General features: G+C 33.1%; 1 protein-coding gene across 2 annotated transcripts in view; it reads left to right on the top strand.

Annotated features, from left to right (window-relative positions):
- Window positions 1-1,074: 1,074 nt before the first annotated feature.
- The window catches only part of LOC111049836 (long-chain fatty acid transport protein 4), a 39,095-nt gene continuing 18,908 nt past the window's right edge, over window positions 1,075-21,261 (top strand). The window contains exon 1 of one of the 2 annotated variants that reach the window (XM_039423611.1): window positions 1,075-1,383. In XM_039423611.1, the coding sequence (XP_039279545.1) occupies window positions 1,220-1,383 (164 nt within the window). In that variant the 5' untranslated portion in view covers window positions 1,075-1,219. Of the gene's footprint in view, window positions 1,384-14,580; window positions 14,787-21,261 lie in introns of those variants that run through there. The other variant, XM_039423610.1, reaches the window with a different exon arrangement.

The raw sequence follows: 21,261 nt of genomic DNA, 5'->3' as shown, positions 1-21,261 counted from the left end.
TCAAGAAAGTGCTTCGAGAGAAGCTAATTAACCTCCCTCTCTATTCTTTGAGTGAGGAGGAGATTGTATGTTTTGTCAGTCTCTTCGATCGGCCATCTTGAGATTATAGTGTACATATTTGAACTTTTGTGTTTTTATTAATCGACAATGTCTATCCGGTATATACACTGGTCACAGACAGAAGAAAAATTGAAAATATAGATATCCCTATTCAAAAGAGTGCCAATAGCTTTCACCATTTGACGGGTCAGAAAATTCGAGGCCTCCACTGAGGAAGAAGATTGTTCTAAAAGCGTCTCTTACTTTCAAATGTCTTAATATTAGTATCGTCTTTATTTTCTATTTGGAGAGCATAACGCGTAAAAGTATAAGTAGCCTACTCAGTTGAGTTTAGTTTTTTAAATGTGATTTTCTTTTTTTTTGAGTCTCCTAGAAAAATGATTAAACTACAAGAATAATGTTAAAATAAATACAAAATCTTAACTAATTAAGATTAAAGCTAGCAACTCATTAGGTACAGTATAAACTTATGTTATATTTTTTATCTGTGCCATAACTTTGTTTAGTAGGTACCGTACTAAAAAATGTCTACTGTACAACAGTGTTGTACCGGCAACTTTGTAGTTCTATTTACTTGGCTAGTTCTGTATCATTCAATCATCATGTTTATATAACGGATCATATCATTCATGTTTTACAACGGAAATCTAATGGAATGTAAGTTAAATGCTATTTTGGCAATTTGATGGGTGGTAAAATAAAAATTAGATATTACTAATGTACTATAATTATTATTATAGTAGGTACCGTATCACAGAGTAGTCAGATCTTTTGTTTGAACTTTCGCGCTTGTTCCTGCAACTTTGAGGTTAGTTCAAGGCAAATTCGGTGTTCACTTTCATAAATAGAAAATAGAACAATTTTTAACAAGAGAATTAATTGAAATTGTTGTTAGAAATGCCGTTTAATAATTAGCATTCACCAATAAATGATGCATTATATTTTATATAATCCGTTGAAATATTGAGATCAGCTGTTTACAATGACACCCACAAGCGAGCTCACCAGCATGCAGCATTGGTTTTTCAGTTCGGTGTTCGGTCGGCTTCAGCTTTGTCGATTTCTTGCTTTCTCCGCGCCCGTTCATTTTGTATCAAAGATTTAATTTGCTCAATATGAGCATTGTCTGATGTAGTATATAAATCAATTTAATATAAAAATGCCTGAATTATCAAGCTTTACAGTGTGTTTAGTCCCAGTTTTATTTGGAATATTGATCTATCTAAAAGCATGGGAACTAGCAATAACAGCGGTTGCACTGTTATTGATAGTGAAGCACCAAAAAATCTTCATAGTTTTAAAGACTTTACCTCGTGACATAAGGTAGGAATTTATTATCAATTTTTAAAAGTATTTTTTTGGTTAGTGCAATTTCAAAAACAAACAGACACATAATTGTAGCGTTGAGCAGCAAAGATCATTAGGCTATTCCGCGATTTGTTGTTTGTGTTTCTTTTGTTTTTTCTTATTGACTGATAATCATAAAACAGAAGACTCTTTGAAATTAATTTTCTATTGTTTTTATGTTTAGGAATTTAATATAATTTAGGTTATTGTTTGTTGCCGTCAATATCCAAACACATGGTTTGCGCCTTGCGCATAACCGTTACCGTATGTATATTGCAGTTAAATTGAAAATTGGAATTCAGGATTCAAAAATTTTATATTTTTGGATTCCCTCTTTTTTTGTTTTAATTTGCTTTTAAAGGATGAAGCAGAAGGGATTTACTTAGGTCTAGTGCCCTTATAGGACTGGTGACCGCTTGTTGACCAGCTCTAAAAAACAGATTTTACAAGTTTTGTGATTTCAAAATCTATTGTACCAAATAATAATCTCCATCAATCTGATATATTTTACATTACACTTATTCAAGTCCATATTAAGGAAAAATTTGAAAATACATAATAAAAGCAATACAAATTTGAAAATCTTAGAAAATACATAATAAAAGCAATACAAATTTTACAACATGAGTAAATACTATTACAAAATAAAATGCAATGCCAATTGAGTATTTGCATCTCGAGGTACTAAACCTGTTTGAGATGGTCATATAAAATTGATTACAAAACTATAGCGTTAAAATGTAGTTACTGAAGAGATTTATTCAGTTCATATTCAGTGGATCTGACAACAGCTCTTCCATTTAATCTCCAACTTGAATATCTTGTGGTACCTATCCTAAATATCATTACTAGCTTCTAATTTAGGCACCCTTCGGTCTTATAAGTCATGTCTTACATTTCTGACATTTTTTTAGGACCCCCATCAAGGTTTTATATATCTGAACCCTCCCAAGAGTTCCATTTTCAAAAGGTGCGTACTGGCATAATATGCGCCACGAACACGTGCATTCCACTTTTCATCAGCTGATGCTATGCTGATTTAAATCTGTATCACTGTTTCTGTACAAATATAGATATATAGGCGCATAAGTCTGCACCTATAATGACACAGTTTGTGTCTTAGCCCCCCCCCCTGAGGGTGCCTCTGAAGAATCAGAAACCTGAATGAGACAGCAGACAAATAAACTGAATTAATATTACATCAGTATACATTAATCACTATAGACGTAAAGTTAATATATACATCAGATATACCTGTATCAGCTGTCTTCTATGGAAGCAGAGAATCGGCAAAGCAGTTGCCCTATCTTTTTCACTGACATTATAACGTGGACAACACTATAGTTGAATGTTTACCCTACCGGTTAGTTTTCACAGTGGTGGATGGTCTCTGACTTTTGTAATCGCTTTGCATCCCGAATTGGAGTCGCAAACGAATGTGACGATGTGACTATATAGATGGTTATAATTCAAAGAATCACAAGAAAAATCGCGTGAAATATTTTGTGCTAAAGTATCTAGCAAAACGCAGTAGACTGGACTCCCCTAGCACTAGGCCTAGGGGAAGCGTTTGACTCCGTTAACGCACTGACAATAAGCTACAGTATCGATTATTTAAGTCGACATTATATCCAAATTAACGATCAAGGACCAGGCCATTCCTCCAGTATTCTTGCGCATTCCATCCTCATTCTAGACCCAATGTCGAAACAAACTTATCCAATTATTATTTATGAATTTGAAAATTGCTTTCCAGCGGTTAGGAACCCACCGAAAGCTGTAGGTCCACTCATCTTTCATCAACATCTGCATCCATTACCCACAAACAAGCCTGGAAGTTATAAAAAAATAACAACAGTTGAAGATATTGTACCCTCCAATGTTGTTTTTGTGATGGTGTGACAACTTGTTCTTAATAACTAGAAGATCATTTCACTCAATTAATTTAATTGATTATAATGATTTCTTGATTCATTTGGAACTGCAATGCATCAACACACTATTTTATCATTTTAAACACTTTGTTATTAATTTACTGCATGTCTTTGTTTAAAATGGCAAAATAGTAGTTTATGTATTTCAGTTTATTGTAATTTTCTTTAGTTTTACAGTTTCCAGCTTTGCCTCTGTAACTGTTAATTAGTTAAACCTATTACTGTGCTTGTATGTTTTGTTCTCCAATTATGTTTGATAATATTAATGAAATCTGAGAGGAAATGATGTACGCAGATGTTGAAGATATGTAAACTATATCAGATTGTTTTGTTTGGCCTTGGCTGGAGATCATGCCTAGAATATCATGAATTCATTCATTGCAATCGCTTATCGCATTATGTAATCAAGTAATTTAATGTCCGTGAAAGTCATTGTATTATTATCCCAGCAACTATAATGGGCACTCCTTTCCTAGCTCTCAAAAATGTAACATACAGAAGCAGGGTTTTTGTATGTATAGACTGATGGAAAATAATAGTAATATTTAGTAGGTAAAGTACGGGTAAATGCTCACTAACCGCGTTGTCAACTCTCTGCCTTCCCACTGTCATCTATAGAGAATAGCTGATACCGGTATAATAAGGGGCATGTCTAGGAAGGCTGTTCAAAAAGTGTAGTACTAGGTAAATTTAACAGATGAGATGGGGAGCGGAGTGAAAAAGCATGCTGGCCCACAAACATCGGTCTTCATAGCTCTACTCTCTCTCAATCGATGCGCTCTCTCACACATCAGTCTTCTCTTTCTAGAGAAAGAAGTTCATTGAGTAGCACCACTATCACAATTGACACGCGCACTCACTCTCACATCAGTCTTCTCTTCCTAGAAAAGTCCATTATTATTATTATTATTATTATTATTATACACTGCATTGTCTACTCATTCTGCGGCTGTTCTAACATGACTGATCTGCTTTTGAGTAGCCTGGCTATAGATTGATTGTATTCTATTGCTTCAACAGTGTTATCAAAGAACACTTCATTTGACTAATTCTTCTAAATCGACATCCAAGTTCATTAATATATGAGTGCACTATCCATATATATAAAAGCGAAATGGCACTCACTGACTGACTTACTCACTCACTCACTCACTCACTCACTCGCAGAACTAAAAATCTACCGGACCAAAAACGTTCAAATTTGGTAGGTATGTTCAGTTGGCCCTTTAGAGGCTCACTAAGAAATCTATTGGCGATATTTTAACTCTAAGGGTGGTTTTTAAGGGTTTAAAGTTCGAATTTTAGCATGTATATTCTTCTTATTCCAATATCTTAAAATTATAATTGAAATGTCCATACCATATGTTAATATAGAACTATAATCTAGAGAGAGTACCTCTTCGAAACAGTTCTGTGGGTAGATGACACAAGCTGATTTGTAAACTTTTCAGGAGAGCAATTTGAAAGTTTGGCATAGCTGCAAAAATTATCTATCATATTTTTTCTTACCCATTTTACACTAATATAATCAGCTGATCATTGACTATTCGAATATAAAATATAAAGGAATAAAACATTTATTTAAATTGAGGATTGAATTTATTTAATTGAGGATTTTTGCTAGTGATGTCAGAGATATCATGTTTTGCCATCTGCCAAATGTTTCAAATCACAATGTAACAGTATAGGAAATATCTTAAAAATCGATTATTTAGAAATTTGAATATATTTTTCAACAATTAATTGATATTATTTACAAGTATTGATCAAGTTAAACAAACTTGAACTGTTTGCAAAGTTGTATGGGTTATGTAGTTCTCAATAGAGGTTATTGATTTTCAGATTTTATAATAGCCTACCAGTACATACACTTATCAAATTTTGCCATCTTTTGATAATTGGATTATAATACAAACCGGTAGAAGAGTGTTGAGATATATGTACTTATCAATATTTGTCAACGTAAGGTTTGGAAGAAAATGCTCTATCAGGCTTGAGCAAGGCCTATATCTCAGCTATTTAAAGATATACAACATATTTAGTTACTAGCAGGTAACCCGTACTTCGCAAGGGTCTTTCTTAAAACTTGACGTAATGAAATCTAGAAGAATTCAAAATAGGCCTATGTACAGTGAGTCAGTCATTCTATCAGGGCTCGAATAATTTTGAAATTTTAATTAAATAAAACTGGAAGAATATAATTTCTTTATCTAAATAACAACACCTTCATTGAAAGACCTGCATGCGTTTTCATATTGCCGATACAGCATTGATGAAACTGTAGACGTTTATTTAGCATTTGTCTCAAGAATTGTTCTAGCTGAAAACTTAATAATCCATGCCACGTGTAGGCCTAAACATTGCATCAGGAAAACGAAGTTTCAAAACTATGTTTTTCAGGTAGAAAGCAACATAGAAAGAGATGTACCTTTTTTAATTTCGACCATATGATTTGGCTCGCTTCGCTTGCCTGCATTTTTCATTTGAGCATTTTCATCATATGTTACGACGATCCAGTCGGGGGTACAGACTAAATGTCTGGCTAAACGGATATGGCGAGCGAAGCGAGCCTGACGACCAGTATTATATAGATACAGTAAGTGCTGAAGGCTGTTAATAAAATGGTTCATGCAAAGACAAATAAAAATCATGATTCTTCATTCTTGAGATTTAAATATATTTATTTTGATTCTAGATAGGAATTAATTTTTCCAGTAATAATATTGTTTGGAGTACATGAACAAATATTTCAATGTATATATGTATATTATCATGGAAAATCACAAACAAAAAATGATTCCAATAATATAATAAATCAAATCAAATCAAATTGGTTTTTATTATACATGATAACATGAAACAGCTGTTATATAGCTAAGGTGAACGTTATATTTTCGAGCTCCAAATTTAAGTGGTTTTATTCTCTATTTTGTGAATTTAACGTTTTTTTACAAAAGTTTTACTATCAATCTATCAAAATTTAAAATTGTTTGTTTTATTCTAATCTATACTCTCAGATTGTGATTTGGTGTAGAAAATTGAAATGGACATAACCTATGTATAATATTTGCACAATTTGAAACTGAATTAGGAAATTGAAAAAATTTGGGCAATAGCCTGTTTTTTCTTTCCCGATCATTATATTGTTTGTGGTAATCTAATAAATAAATAAATAACAGGGCACAAAAATTCAAATCATACAACAACGCTAAATATTATAACGCTACAATGATTCATAAGCATAGTTTTATTCAGAAGCAAAGTACTTGTGACTGTATTAGCACGATTCAGAACTGGGCTAATATACGGTAGCAAATATTACGAGAAGTACCTAATTCCTGATTCACCAAAACAAGTGCAGATCACCATGTACAACGGCCTGTAAACAACTGAACAATAGACAGTTGATAACTGTCTATTTTTCTATTTTATAAACAATCGAATTCATTTCTGGTCAATTATGAATTTAATAGAATCTACCGCGCAGGCGCCAGCAGGCGCCTAAACCCAAAAAATTTATGATTCATATAAGCATAATTTTATTCAGAAGCAAAGTATTTGTGATTCTGCACGTTTCAGAAAACATTCCAAAGAAGAAGATCGTCAGTCGTTACAATATAGACCCTATTGGAAACCCCCCTCACTACAATGACAAGGACGCAGTCTGCGCAATCTCCCCCCCCCCCCAACGTTACCACTCCTGGACAATGACAATGTACAGTGTCATACTGTACATTAGTTTTTGCATTTCACCTTTCTTCCAATTGAATACTTGTACCCTATTACTACTTCAAAGAAAGTAAATGTACCTAAATGAAAAAAAGTGAACAGAGAATTGGCTTATCTTGGAAATCTTGCAGTATACTAAAAGTATTTTTTTATTGCAGAAATTTTCGTTGAAGCATGAACTATTAATCATTCATATTATCCAATAACTTACTTTTTCTCGAGAATTTAGGAATGATTGGTTGTTTTCTAATTACAGTATAAGAAAAAAACATGTAAAACTTGATCTCTCCAAAACTAAATTTTTCCCGGGTAGTATCATGTAAAGTTGTTGGGTTGAATTTGAATTGCCATGCATGGCCCAACATGGATAATAAAGAATTCGATGAGAGAAGAATGAACCATGTCTCCAAAATAGCTGTACAAATAGAATATAGTACAGATTTCATGTGATATTGAAATGAAATGGGAATAAATAATAATATGGATGTCAAACTACTGTATAAGCATATAGAATAATAGAGCATATTATATGAATATAGTATATAACATAAAACACAATAGCGCAGACAAGAAGACGGGCAATATCTCATTGAACAAAAACAATCAATTGTTTCTACAACCGAAAACCAGTTTTCCGGTTCTCCGGTGTGAGTGTGTGTACTCACATTCATAGCAGTTGGGACTGTGTTAGTGAGTTCGACCACACTTTTTCGAAAGGCTAGTAGGGAATTGAAGCTTTCTCGATATAGAGTTCTTTGCAGGTACTTCGTTCTAGCGTGTTTCGGACGCTATTTTCCAACCGATAATCATGAAAATGGTACCAAATTGTTCAGAAAGATTTGGACATCTGGCGCCGTACCGCCAAATTTTGATATCACTTATCAATTTTTTCTATTGAACGTCAAACTTTGCCAAATTTTCTCCAAGTTCATCGAATTTTAAAGTCATTTTATAGTTGGAAAATTGGAATTTGGCGGTACGGCGCCAGATGTCCAAATCTTTCTGAACAATTTGGTACCATTTTCATGATTATCGGTTGGAAAATAGCGTCCGAAACACGCTAGAACGAAGTGCCTGTTTCAGCCTTTTTTCCGAATTATAACATTGCTCATCCTGATCTGTTCATCCTTGTTTCAAATATTCAATTATATTTTATTCGCCAGGAAAATATATTTTACAATGATTTAATTATACACTTTTATAATTGAGATTGAATATTTCCCCAATTAATTATATTTATACATTGTTAAAAAAAGATCTGGTAACGTACTTTGTCGAATGATGGACAAGGACAGCAACACCAATGTTAATCAACTAACGCCATGTTAAGATAGCGCTATCATTTTCTTCCTCTGCAATGTTGACATTTGTATTTTTTAACAATACAAAAATATACCGTAATCAATTAACGAACTCTTCAATCTCAATTGCGGAAATTTATTATTAAATAGTCAGAAAATACAGTATATTTTCTTGGCGAATAAAATATAATAAATTGTTTTGAACAAGAATGAACAGTTAATATTAATAATAATGTTTCATTAACTCAAGAGCTTTTACAAACATAGAGTTTCGTCATTCAGTAATTTAGAATCAATACAATACTAATATAAGTTCCATTTCAATAGTCCATTTAATATAAATCTTATCACAGCTTATTTGTTCCACTGCTGAATCAGTCCAGATCATAATTAAATTTACATATATTACAACAGATATACGGTACCGGTATCATCTATCCTCTTGGCAGTGACAAGGCAGAGAATCGGCAACGCTGTTCTCCTATCTCTATCCACTGTCATTATAACGTGTCTCTCTCTCATTTATGGAGCAATGCGCGTATTCACAGACGCAAGATCATAGCTGTACCATAGATAAAGGATAAGCATAAGCACCTATATTTCTTGTCTCTGGCTGTACACACTGGCTGCACTGTCCAAGCTAGATTATACGTTGTACAGAAAATACAGTTAGTTTGGCTTATTTTTACATAAAAATGCATTGAAATTGTATGACAACATTAATGTTATAGGCTACTATGCCGTATAACATTATAGCCCCTAACTTGATACATTTAACAGGAGAGTTGTCTATTTATCTAATAATTTATAGATCCCGTGATTTTCTACTCTATTCTGGCTATGAATAGAAAAATTAGGCATAAATATTTTGCAATAAAAAAGTAGAATTAATGGTTTTTACATATTTTTAATTATTACAAATTGGAACCTTTTAAAATTTGTATGCCGAAAATAGATAATTAATAATGTAGGCCTATGCTTTAGTATACTACCATGGTGATATGTTTTGTTTTGGTCTACTGTTTCAGACCATTACTGAAATTGGTCGTGGCTATTGGGCTGTACTATAATGAGTTTCACGTTATAATGGCAGTATTTGATCAGCATTGGTGTTGCTATCCTTGTCTATCATTTGACAAAGCAGACTGTGCTATCCCTTTCTAGCTCCGCAATGTTGCCACATTGTTTTTTAACAATCAAGGAATGTAACTAATTAACAAAATATTCAATCTCAATAATGAATACACTAGTTATTTGTTACAATCTAGTTATTTGTATATCTAGAGTGAAAAGTACAACTTTTTCTCCCTGTGGGAAAAAAGTTTGAAGCCCGAGGCGAAGCCGAGGGCAACAATTTTCCTGAGGGAGAAAAAGTATTTATTTTTCGCTAGTGATGTACACAACATTTTTCCTCCATCAACATTTTTTTATAGAAACTGCAAATCAAATCATTTTAATAACTTACGTTATTGGTGACAATGTTTGCTAACAACATAACCTAAAATCTAAAACCTAAAAACCGGTCGTCTAATTGGCACTATCGATTGCTCTATCAGCAAAAGTTGTAACAATTATCAGCTGGGCGGCTATCATAAATAGCTGACTCCAGATCATAAGTTTCAAATTTGAATTGCAGATGAAAAATATTTGTTGGCAGGTATTTTGAATAGAATAAAATATGTATAAATTTTTATCGTCTACTAATATTAAGTATGTAATATCATATTTCATGAGTTGATCAAATTTCTGGTTGTGATATTGAATTCAGTTGACTCAATGACAGACACCTCTATTATGCTTCCTCATCTGAGCTTAGACTTTCTAACATATTTCAAATGTAAGTTATTAAAATAGAGATGCTTCCCATGTTATTTAAATGGAGTCACTTTTACGCTCTAGGATTTTTTTCTCTTTTTTCGTCCCGAGAGCGAAAAAGTGACACTTTAGTATTATGTTCCAGGGAGTAAAGTAAGCACTTTAGACAGTAGCTGGAGGAAAAAAGTTTTATTAAATATAATTGAAAAAATATTTTTTGCTAATAAAATGCAATTGATTATTTTTAACAAGAATGATGAGTTAACATTGTTATCAGATATCTCCTATTATATAGAAGGCAGTGGCAGGTAGGAAAGCGGCAACGCTGTTCTCCCATATTCCTTCACTGTCATTATAACGGCGATCTCACCACAGAGCAGCCGTTTACCGTAATTGACAAATTCCTTTGCAATATTCAACTTAGTTACTATTGTACAAACAATATATCAAGTTACATAAAAAAGAACAAACTAGCAATGAAATACTCCTGGAAAATTTCAATGCTAAATTTATATATTTTTGTAATAGTTAAACAGTTGAACGTTTCCTTTACAAGTTAAACTTCTCTTTCATCTTTCAAGATAACCAGTTCTATAAAAGTTAACTATACCTGCCTATAAATATCTAAATATTGGCAGATCTCTTGAATAAAATTGAGAAATCGATTGTCATGAATATGTAATTTGCGATATAATATCACATTTTCCCATCCCACACCTTTCATGAAGTTTATTTATAGAGTTTTATAAAGTATCAACTGAACTCTATTCAGAGCTTAGGTCCTACTTCTTTGGTCAGAATATGGTTTGAGCATTCTTCCTACTGTGAATTATTCATGTCCAGTAAATAGCTTGGTAGGCTCAAAACGATTTTATTGTATCGTTGCTGAATTGCAATTAGTCCAGGCAATGAATGCTCAAAAAAGGGTATAGAGGGAAATGTTTGGAAGACAATTTTGACAAGTTTGAACCCACAGTTCTGTTAAGGGTAGTAAGGAGGTAAACGTGTCAAAAGTCCCCACCCCTACACCCTGTGCTAAGGGGGGGTGGTTTAAAGGTACCATTTTTTGGTTTCTCGTATAAAACTCAAAAACTATGTATCCTAAGGACTTGAATGTCATATAACAAATTGAAGCTGACATAATTTCCTACAATATTCATTATTCAATTTTCTTCATATCTCCTCTAGTTTTCGAGATATCTGTTCTTGAAAGTGTGACATTTTTGAAAAAGACACGTTTGCCACCAATTTTTTTCTATTTTTGCACTTATAACTTTTTGGAAATCGATGGGAAAAATCCATGTTGATTATGAGCTCATAGAGCATTAAATTATCTTCAATTTGATGTATAATTTTACACTTTTACGAATTTCTCTACACCTTTTGCAGCAGCTTTAGTGTTGAGTGTGAAATCTCCATTTTTTCAACAATAGACCAATTGACAAAGGATTTTGGAGGGAATGTTTTAAACAAAATTTTTGACTTTGCAGCTTTGTTGAGACTAGTTAGGAGGAGAACATATCAAAAGTCCTCATTCCTAACTCATGTGCTAAGGGGATGTACGTAAGATGTACTTGAAATTCATTATTATATTAAAAAAATTTTTTTATCTATTATCGATTGCATTATTAAGGTTTCATTGAGGAACGAATTGGAAAATTATTGTATTTTTGAAGATTCGTCCGAAACACAATTCCTTTGAAATTATGGAATAAACTACTTCAAGTTTCAAGTTTTCAATTAGATCACAGACTTCTGTAGGTTGAAATTTATTCTGCTATGCAATCCCAAGTAATGAATGAACACAAAGAATAATAAAAGTAAAAAAAAAACTAAGCCACTCAATCAATTCATAGAAATATAAACAAAAGCTTGATATTCGGTTTGTTAATGAGTTAACTGTAGTGAAGAGATAACTTGTTATCTAACACGAAGCAAGTAGAGCAGAGCTCAACTAAGAACGATTTGGCTCTTGAAAACTGTGAATCCTGACAACCCATATCTATAATTTTTCAATTTAAAAAAAAACATCTTATGAATTGCTCCCATTTGTTCATTCTTATTCTACATAATTATATTAGACGAATAATTTATTAGGAAAAGAGGAGTAGAAACTTCACGTTTGATAATAATTATTGATAAATAAATTGAAAAACACTTATTGTAATATTATAACTGGTTCATATTCCAGGTGGCACGTGGTCCATAATAATTATTTCTTTAACCTGATATTATTATCACCAGTTCTCTCAATTTGTCAGCTATGGCTTGCCACTAGCAGTATAACATGCATGATAAAGATGCATGTAAATGCATGTTTATCATGCACACGTAAATGTCCATCATGCATGTTGTCTTCAGCGAGAGGCTTCTAACATATAATAAACAACCAATATCAGTAAATAAACCATGGAAATAAATGAATAAACCAACTGGAAATTACAAAATTATAATGATAGATAAATAGTTTAACATCAAATAATACTCTACCTTTTTGAAGAAAAAAAAACAAAAAAAAATCGGAGATACAAAAACCTAACCTCAAAAAACTTTGCTGGAAGCCTTTCGCTGTAATGACACATCAATGTATGACGACATTTGTATCATGCATTTTTATCATGTATGTCCTACCATTAGTGGCCTGCCTTAAACAATTTGTCAAATTTATTTTTATCCATGTCAGTGAAGCATTGAATGTTGATGAATGCTCTGAATTTCAACGCTTAATTGATCCAAGTCTTACATTTATCAATTTTACTAACGTTATCCATCTGTCTATTTAAAAATAATCTACTTTATAATTTTTCATAGTTTCCACTTTTATCGATTTTCCTCTTTATTTATTGTCTTACTATTGATAATATAGATAACATAAATGAAAGAATAATATTACATTTTCAAAAGAATCCTAGATCTGATGAAACCTAACTATGGCTTCGTTTTATAGCAAAGATAAAATACAGGAGAGTTTTTTATGTAAAGAATTGTTTGATTTTTATTTTTTCATTCGAAGTTAATTTGATAGAGTTTCAGTATAATTTTAACGTTCCATGAAATTTCAGAATAAAATTCTTCAATACTTTCTATCGCTGATTCGTTCTGTCTATCCATTTGGAAGATTCACCTTTGAGTAGGGTTGTTTACCACCCCTCTCCTCTCGCCTTCGTATTGATGTTTGTTTATTGATCACATAACCGCTGGCCGTTGCTTTTGTCTCCATCCTATCAATGAAAGTAGCCGAAGAAATCCCGCAGCAATCTCGTTGCCGGTTTCCCCCATCCCTTACCTGTTTGTAATATTTTTGTATTCCATTCTGTTCTATGCTATCAACTTGGCTCACGCACAAAGGAAACGATCAATAGACGCCATTTTCAGTGCACCTCACGCATTTTAATCACCCGTTCAGAGAAAAAAAACTGACCGATGAACAATAATTTATTGAGAGTTACCGTACTTATTTAATCATTTGCTTGCATTAATATAATAATTTCTAAATAAATATCTTCCGCTGGAACTGCAGGGTTGAACAGTATAAATTGTAATAGTAATGTAGATGTGGTTGCCGATTCGTAACAAGCTTTGTAAAACCATATTTGGTCTGTTCAATTGTAATTTCAATAATACTTTCAGTTATAAGCGGTCAATAACCTGATTGTTGACTAGGATTACATAAAGCTCAGTTTTCGTCTGTCAACATTTTTTCTCTACTATACTGTACATTGAATGATTGCAACGAATCTTGCAAATATACATAAAATATGTGGTAGCCTTTTGGATTTGACAGATTAATATTTTATGGTAAATTTAATTAAGACATAATATTATCAGGGACAGCTTCAAGAGTTCAAAGAACTTACTGGTCCTCCATTATAATTTTATTGAGAATTGTTTCAATTGTTTTATATTTCATCGTCAGATAATAATGTTATCCATATCAACAATTCAGGTCGTAGTTCAACTTGAAACCCGGCTGTTATCAATTTTCATGCTAAATCAAATGAGCCAATAATACATCAATTTGGATATATTCTATCAGTGAAAAAGGCGAACTAGAACGTTTATGGATCGTATTTGCGTTCATTTTGCTAATAGGAGGTATTTTGTACAATTTTGGAATTGTAGGACCTTTTATCAATCTGTAATAATAAAGGAAGGAATTGGCTATACATGATCGACGTATCAATTATGAACTATAAAACTGATTAACTTACACTTTCACATCAATATTCTGAATTAACCGAGGATGGTTTATAGGCTTATTTTTATCCTTATTGATCAATCAATTATATAATAAAACAAATTATCCAATTTGTGATTCAAAGTTTAAACAACGATAAAAGCTCAACGAAACGGAGTTGGTTACTCCCAAGTGATTCCTTGGTTTAATTGGTAGCACGTATGACTGACGAATGAAAGGTTGCTGGTTCGAAACCGATCAAACTCATTGTTTAATAATTTTTTTGCTGAGAATTTTCAATTCTGATAAAGCTTATTCACGTAATTTTGATAAAATAATAAATTATTATTCCATTTTTTCATGTTTCCTGGACATACGAAGATTGCATTTACAACACAAAATTTTCCCCAGTGCAAAGGACAGGTAACCTGCTAGTTGTTATATAAGGTTTAAAACTAAATTCATTACAGTACTTTGAAAACTCTCAGAGCTCTACTGAGTAGCTTCTGACTGTCCTGACACAATCAACTGTTTAATAACATTTTAAATCAGTAGGTACGTCGTACTGAAGTAGGCCTATAATTTATTTTATAATTATTTTATTATTGTCAATCCAATTATTTGAGTGCCGAGTTCATAATAGAAATACTTTCAATAGTGATGTCACAACAAAATATTTCGTTTTAGAGACTACTAAAATAATCTATTTTTAATACTGAGGAAGGTCATCTATAGTTATAAAATAACTTGATTTATGTGGCTTCTCTCATCATCATTGAGTTTCTTTCGTATCTTCTCATTTGTCTCTCATTCTCGCAAAATAAACTATCTTTCTTGTTTGACTAAACATCCTCATGGGTTTCTTCTCTTATGTATCCAAAATCCTATAGAATTTTACTTATCCGTATATAGAACAATATTACGAACAATGACACCCATTTTGTCTTTTGTTCAAGATTGAATTACCGGCACTTGAGTAACTTTCTTTCACTGATTCACTTAAAATATCGGTGCACCGAGCTTCGCTCGTTAATTTTATTTATTGACTAGCCGTCAGGCTCGCTTCGCTCGCCATATCCGTCTAGCCAGGGGGCTCCGCCTCCTGGACCCCCGACTGGATCGTCCAAAAATGAGATGAGCGGGCTCGCTTCGCTCGCCTGCATGTAGACCTCAGCGGAACCTCTGTACCGAATTCTGGACCCACGACTGGATTGTCCAAAAATGAGATCAGCGGGCTCGCTTCGCTCGCCTGCACGTAGACCGCAGCGGAACCTCTATACCGAATTTGAACGTATTATGTCAATTTGATCTCGAAAAACACCTGTTACTATATCGGCGTATCTTTGGCGAACAAAATTCTTCCACCTCAGCTAAACCTATGTACTGAACTTTTTTAATATATTTCCATCAATTATTGAAAAAGGTCAGGAAACGCAGAAAAGCTGAGAAACGCTAATTTTGGGCGTATCTTTGGCGTTATTTCAAATTCCTTCTAAAGGTAGACGCACACAGATCGTCATCGGACGGACGGCACGCACCGGACGGATCAGACGATTATATTTAATGCATTGTTTTCAATTGGAGTGCGCATACCTATACAATGCGGATAGGTATGCGAACTCCAATTGAAAACAATGCATCAAATATAATCATCTGATCCGTACGATGCATGCCGTCCGTCCGATCTGTGTGCGCCTACCTTTACACAACATTATTGCATCCCAGCTGAGCTTTTGTAGTAAATTGCAGTGCCCAATCAATTTTTCCGCGATAAATGCATTTCAATCTTCAACTTGGTGCCAACCTAACAAAGTCAACTCAACTTAATGCCAACCTGACAAAATTATTAATTTAGTTACCAGAACAACTGTTTCGAAGAGGTACTCTCTCTAGATTATAGTTCTATATTAACATATGGTATGGACATTTCAATTATAATTAAGATATTGGAATAAGAAGAATATACATGATAAAAGACGAACTTTAAACCCTTAAATACCACCCTTAGAGTTATAATATCGCCAAAAGATTTCTTAGTGCGCCTGTAAGGGCCAACTGAACATACCTACCAAATTTGAACGTTTTTGGTCCGGTAGATTTTTACTTTCCTTGCCCTATTTACCATAGGTAAGGAAAGTATTGCTTTCCGAAAAAAATTAAGGTACTCCAATTTCTAAATTTCTACACGATTCAAGGTCCCCTGAGTCCAAAAAGTGGGTTTTGGGTAGTGTGTGGGTGTGTGTGTGTGTTTGTGCGTCTGTGTACACGATATCTCATCTCCCAATTAACGGAATGACTTGAAATTTGGAACTTAAGGTCCTTACACTATAAGGATCCGACACGAACAATTACGATCGAATGCAATTCAAGATGGCGGATACAATGGCGGAAATGTTGTCAAAAACAGGGTTTTTCGCGAAAATGTCTCCAACGATTTTGATCAAATTCATACCTAAAATAGTCATTGATAAGTTATACCAACTGCCACAAGTCTCATATCGTCATATCTTCTCGTAATTGATGATGTGTTTGTTTTTTGAAGTGTGAATAAATATTGTTATTTTGATGAGTGATAAGTTGCTTAACCTAAATTTTGATTTGGACTGTAGTATAAATTTGAAAAGGGACAGTTTTGGGCATAAGCCTGTTGTACAATAATTTTAAGTCAACAATAATAACACTCTTATTAACAGGACTCTCTAGGGTAGTTGTTGGTAGTGTAATATCTGTAAAACGTAACTGTACGTGCTAGAAAATCCCTCTAAATCCGGAAAATGAGTTCTGCAAATATGTTTCATTGAAAAAAGGGAGGAAAATGGTTGTTGAGCAACGCTTAGTGAGCTTGTAGCAGAATTGTCACGCCACGTTTGAATGGTTTTGACCCAGTGCTGAGTCGCGACCGGCTTTCAAGCTCTATATATATGTATAAGAGGTGCGTCGCGGCGTCTCCTTTGGTGGGAGGGGGGGTTGTTGGCAAGGGTGCCCTGTGAGGGGTGTAGGGACTAGGGGTAGGTAGGGGGAGGGTTGTCGAATCGATATTTCAAGTCGACCTCATTCACTTGTTTCTCTCAAAGCTTTCTCTCAATCTTTGTCACTCCCAGTCACGTGTTTGCCAACTTCTCTCTCTCCCTTTCTCTCAATGTTTAGCCAATTGCTGCTGTCATTCATCAGATTCACATTTTCTAGGGCTAGGCCTATATTCGCTAATTATCCCGGCAGAAGCCTCACTAGTTCAAACTGTAGTGGAGGGTGGTACAAGAACTCGTTTGTTCGATCATTTCGTGTCACATTATATTTTGCATTATCATAAATCTCATTTACGGATCCCGGTGGTAAAGCGGCAAGCGTCAACATGGCCAGAAAAGTTTGTTTACTTTTCAATTTCAACCTACAAAATTAATTCTGATCAACAGGACATACTTTAGATGTTTTCAGAATAAATGCATTCTGTCCTAATAAATCTAATGAATGAAAAAAGATGTTTCCAAAAATCATGATCAAGTACTTGAATTTGGTTATATAATTAGATGAGAGAAGATTTCTAGCGATCACTTTGAAGTAATAGTTTATGGACCCTGTTCAATAAAATTCTAAAAATCAAACTCTAGGCGTGTAAAATTCATTACAGACATGCACGCTGTGATATGCACTATGCATGTCTAGAGGTGTCTTGGTGAAACATCTAGTCATTTTCCATTAATTATAGGATAATGTGTTGATGAAACTTATCATGAAACGATATAACGAATAAATACTTGATGGAAATTGGATGAAGACAAGAAGTGTATTCATAGTAGGCCTACTTCATACAAATTTAAGAAAAATAGTTTTGTTGGGTATCATATCTAACGAGTTTAGCTTCTTATTTTTACTACAAAGTATTATTTATCAACATTGTGAAGTGAAGAGGTTTTGGGATTGAAACTTTTATTTTCTCCTGTTTATAGTGTTATTTGTAAACTTGACAATTGATTGAAAAAACGTGTACCAACGTAATTGGTTGTCTGAAACGTTTTCTGATGTCTAAAATCATGCTGCACTCATACCTAAAGAGGTCGTTGTTCTTGTTTTGCCACTTAATAGAACAACCCTACCTGTTTGTCAGGGGTTGGTTTTGCACCCCTCCACTTACCAGGACCAATTACGGTAGTGTAGTCGTTTAGTGGTTAGGGGTTTGCAACCAACCAGGAATGTATTCCTTGACAAGTTTGTCAATTTGATGTGACCACTGTATGATGTTGGCTTGTTTACAACGCTGCATGTCATGTTGAGAACTGCGATTATTCACTTAATGTTTATACTAGTTCCACTATTATTCAAAATTAATTATTTGAAATTGATGAATGCTTATGCTATATTAGATACGATATCTTCTATGATACCCACTAAAGTTTTGTATCTTTCAAGGTCAGCACAGCAGAGTATAGAATAAGTGGATCAATGAATAATTGAAATGTCTGTTCACTTTATGCCTTTCTGTTATCATGCTACATTTAATATGACTTTTTATTTTGTTTCATTATTTGTAATATACAGTAAATATTAATCTCGGCCTTGTGCCTTGTTCTAAAATCTTGAATTTACATTTTTATAAACCTATTTCATTTGTTTCTTTAGTTCTGTATTTTTAACACGTTGAATTTTAATGCTTAGTTCCTAAGCTTACGAGAAATTTCAGTTTTACATTTACATGTATAATAATACTGTCAATCTTTCATTTGTTTATTATTTTTCACAGTACATTCAAAACCAAAAACAATTATTATTGTAATGTTAATTGCCATCCAATATTCCTCACAATAACCCTCTATCTATCATACTGGATTAGATTCAGTATTATTTATTATAATTGTTGATAATCAGAGCTAAGCAGATACATTCAATACAGGACTATGTTGTAAAGCAAATAGGGTAGTGGTATTGGCTTGGATGCTTTCAGGCCCACAACCCATTGCGTGTTTAAAAGAAGATTAGCTCTGATCACGCCACATTTTCAGTCTCTCTTCAGCTCTATTTTTTACTATAGAAACGTACTCAACAAAATCGTTGCGTAACGGTTTTTGTAGTGTTTCGAGAATTCTGTGCGTGAAGTACGGTACTCAAAGGACGACTATCTTCGGAGTTTGCCTATGCTGTTGCAACTTACTCTTCTCTTGTTCCAATAATAGATTGGCTTTTGAGAAGTAGTACAGCAGTAATGCCACCTAATGGAGCTGAATTGAATTTTATTCGATCATCAACGGAAGTGGTGCACTATTATTATTTTCATATCATTGATCTCAAGCTGGACATCCGTTGTGTGGAGTCTATGCCTATCAGTAAATATAATGGTTGTAGTATATTATAATGCAGTAGTCTATTGTACTGTAATAATACATTATAGATGATAAAACTATAATACAGTGATAATATCATTTTCCAATAAGTGATACTGCAATAATACTTGATAAATTATAAAATGCAGCAAAAATCGAATAAATAATACCCAAATAATAAACATTATTACTGAAGAAATACAATATTGTCATACAATACGTTCATCTCCTAATCATTGTAATTGAGAGGTTCCTGGTTTCTCTGCCAAATATTTTGTCACATTATGATTAATTACATTTTAAATGGGCCTGTATTATATATTGTGTATTTTCACTGAGACAAATTACATCGGAGAATGATAGATAATCAGTGTAATTTTACATTACTGTCATCATTCTCATAAGTCTGCTTGTACTACTCGATATAATTGAGACTGAAAATGCTAGTTGTCGAGTTGAAGATAATTCCTGTATCATGGGAATCTGTACTGAGGTGTGTACTGAATATTGAGGCTAATAATTAGCCTCACATTATTGTGAGAATAACCATTCAGGAATGATCAAGGATGAGAATAATATTTAACCTTGATAATTCTATTTTTTCCTCTTAGAGGAATTGCTGTAGCTAGGAAATAGAACTAATCCCGTTCAATCATGATTTTGAATAGAATGATTTTTTTACGTTTGGCAGAGAAGAAATTATTGTTTAGAAGTGGAAAGGTTGTTCTAGATTATAGGGTTTTTTTTATAGATTATTAGACTATAATCAATATTGATTATTGCTGATCAATATTGTTTTATTGAAAAAATATAATTTATTCAAACGAACTTTGAAGCAAAATATATATGATACGTTTATGAACTTTTATTTGAATTTAGTTTACACAGCTTACATAATTCTTTTCAGAATTAAATTCTCTACAATTTTTATTGCGAAAAATTATTTGTTTACTGGTCATTAAAGAAAGTTATTGGGCATCAAACGTAGAAGTCTATGTTTTTCTGCTTAGATTTTTTGCATATTTCAACTTTTTTCTCAAAAACTACTCACACTACAGCTTCCAGACTAGTTTTATTCAATTTTTCAGATATTTTTCCATATGAATCCAGCATAAGTTTTTTAAAAACTAGTACCCAAACAATTCAGCATCGGTATATTTCACCAGAGGAACTGAATTCCGGGCTAAATCTTCCACTCTGTATAGCTCGCTAATGAATCGTTTATGGATATATGTTTATATGAACTTTTTTTCTTATTTTTACCTCTACTATCACGTATTAAAATATTTTACCATAATTATGAATCACTCTGTATATCTGAATCGAATTGCGAATTGCGCAGTTTTTTATAATCAAATTTTGTTTTCCGGTTCTTCCTACAATGTCAGTGTAATAAGTTTTTGTTGTCATCTTCTCATTCATCTACTATGAATAATAACAATGATTGACAAACAACAGACGTTGAAATTCGGATAATCCGAACTTTATAATAACATGACATACCCATTATCTGCATCAACATATAGACAACATTCGACTAACAGCTAGAAGAATGTGGAGTATATAGTAGTTATCTATATATT

This window comes from Nilaparvata lugens, chromosome 3 (genome assembly GCF_014356525.2).
Source record: "Nilaparvata lugens isolate BPH chromosome 3, ASM1435652v1, whole genome shotgun sequence".
Taxonomy (NCBI): domain Eukaryota; kingdom Metazoa; phylum Arthropoda; class Insecta; order Hemiptera; family Delphacidae; genus Nilaparvata; species Nilaparvata lugens.
This window is presented reverse-complemented; position numbering and strand designations above follow the sequence as displayed.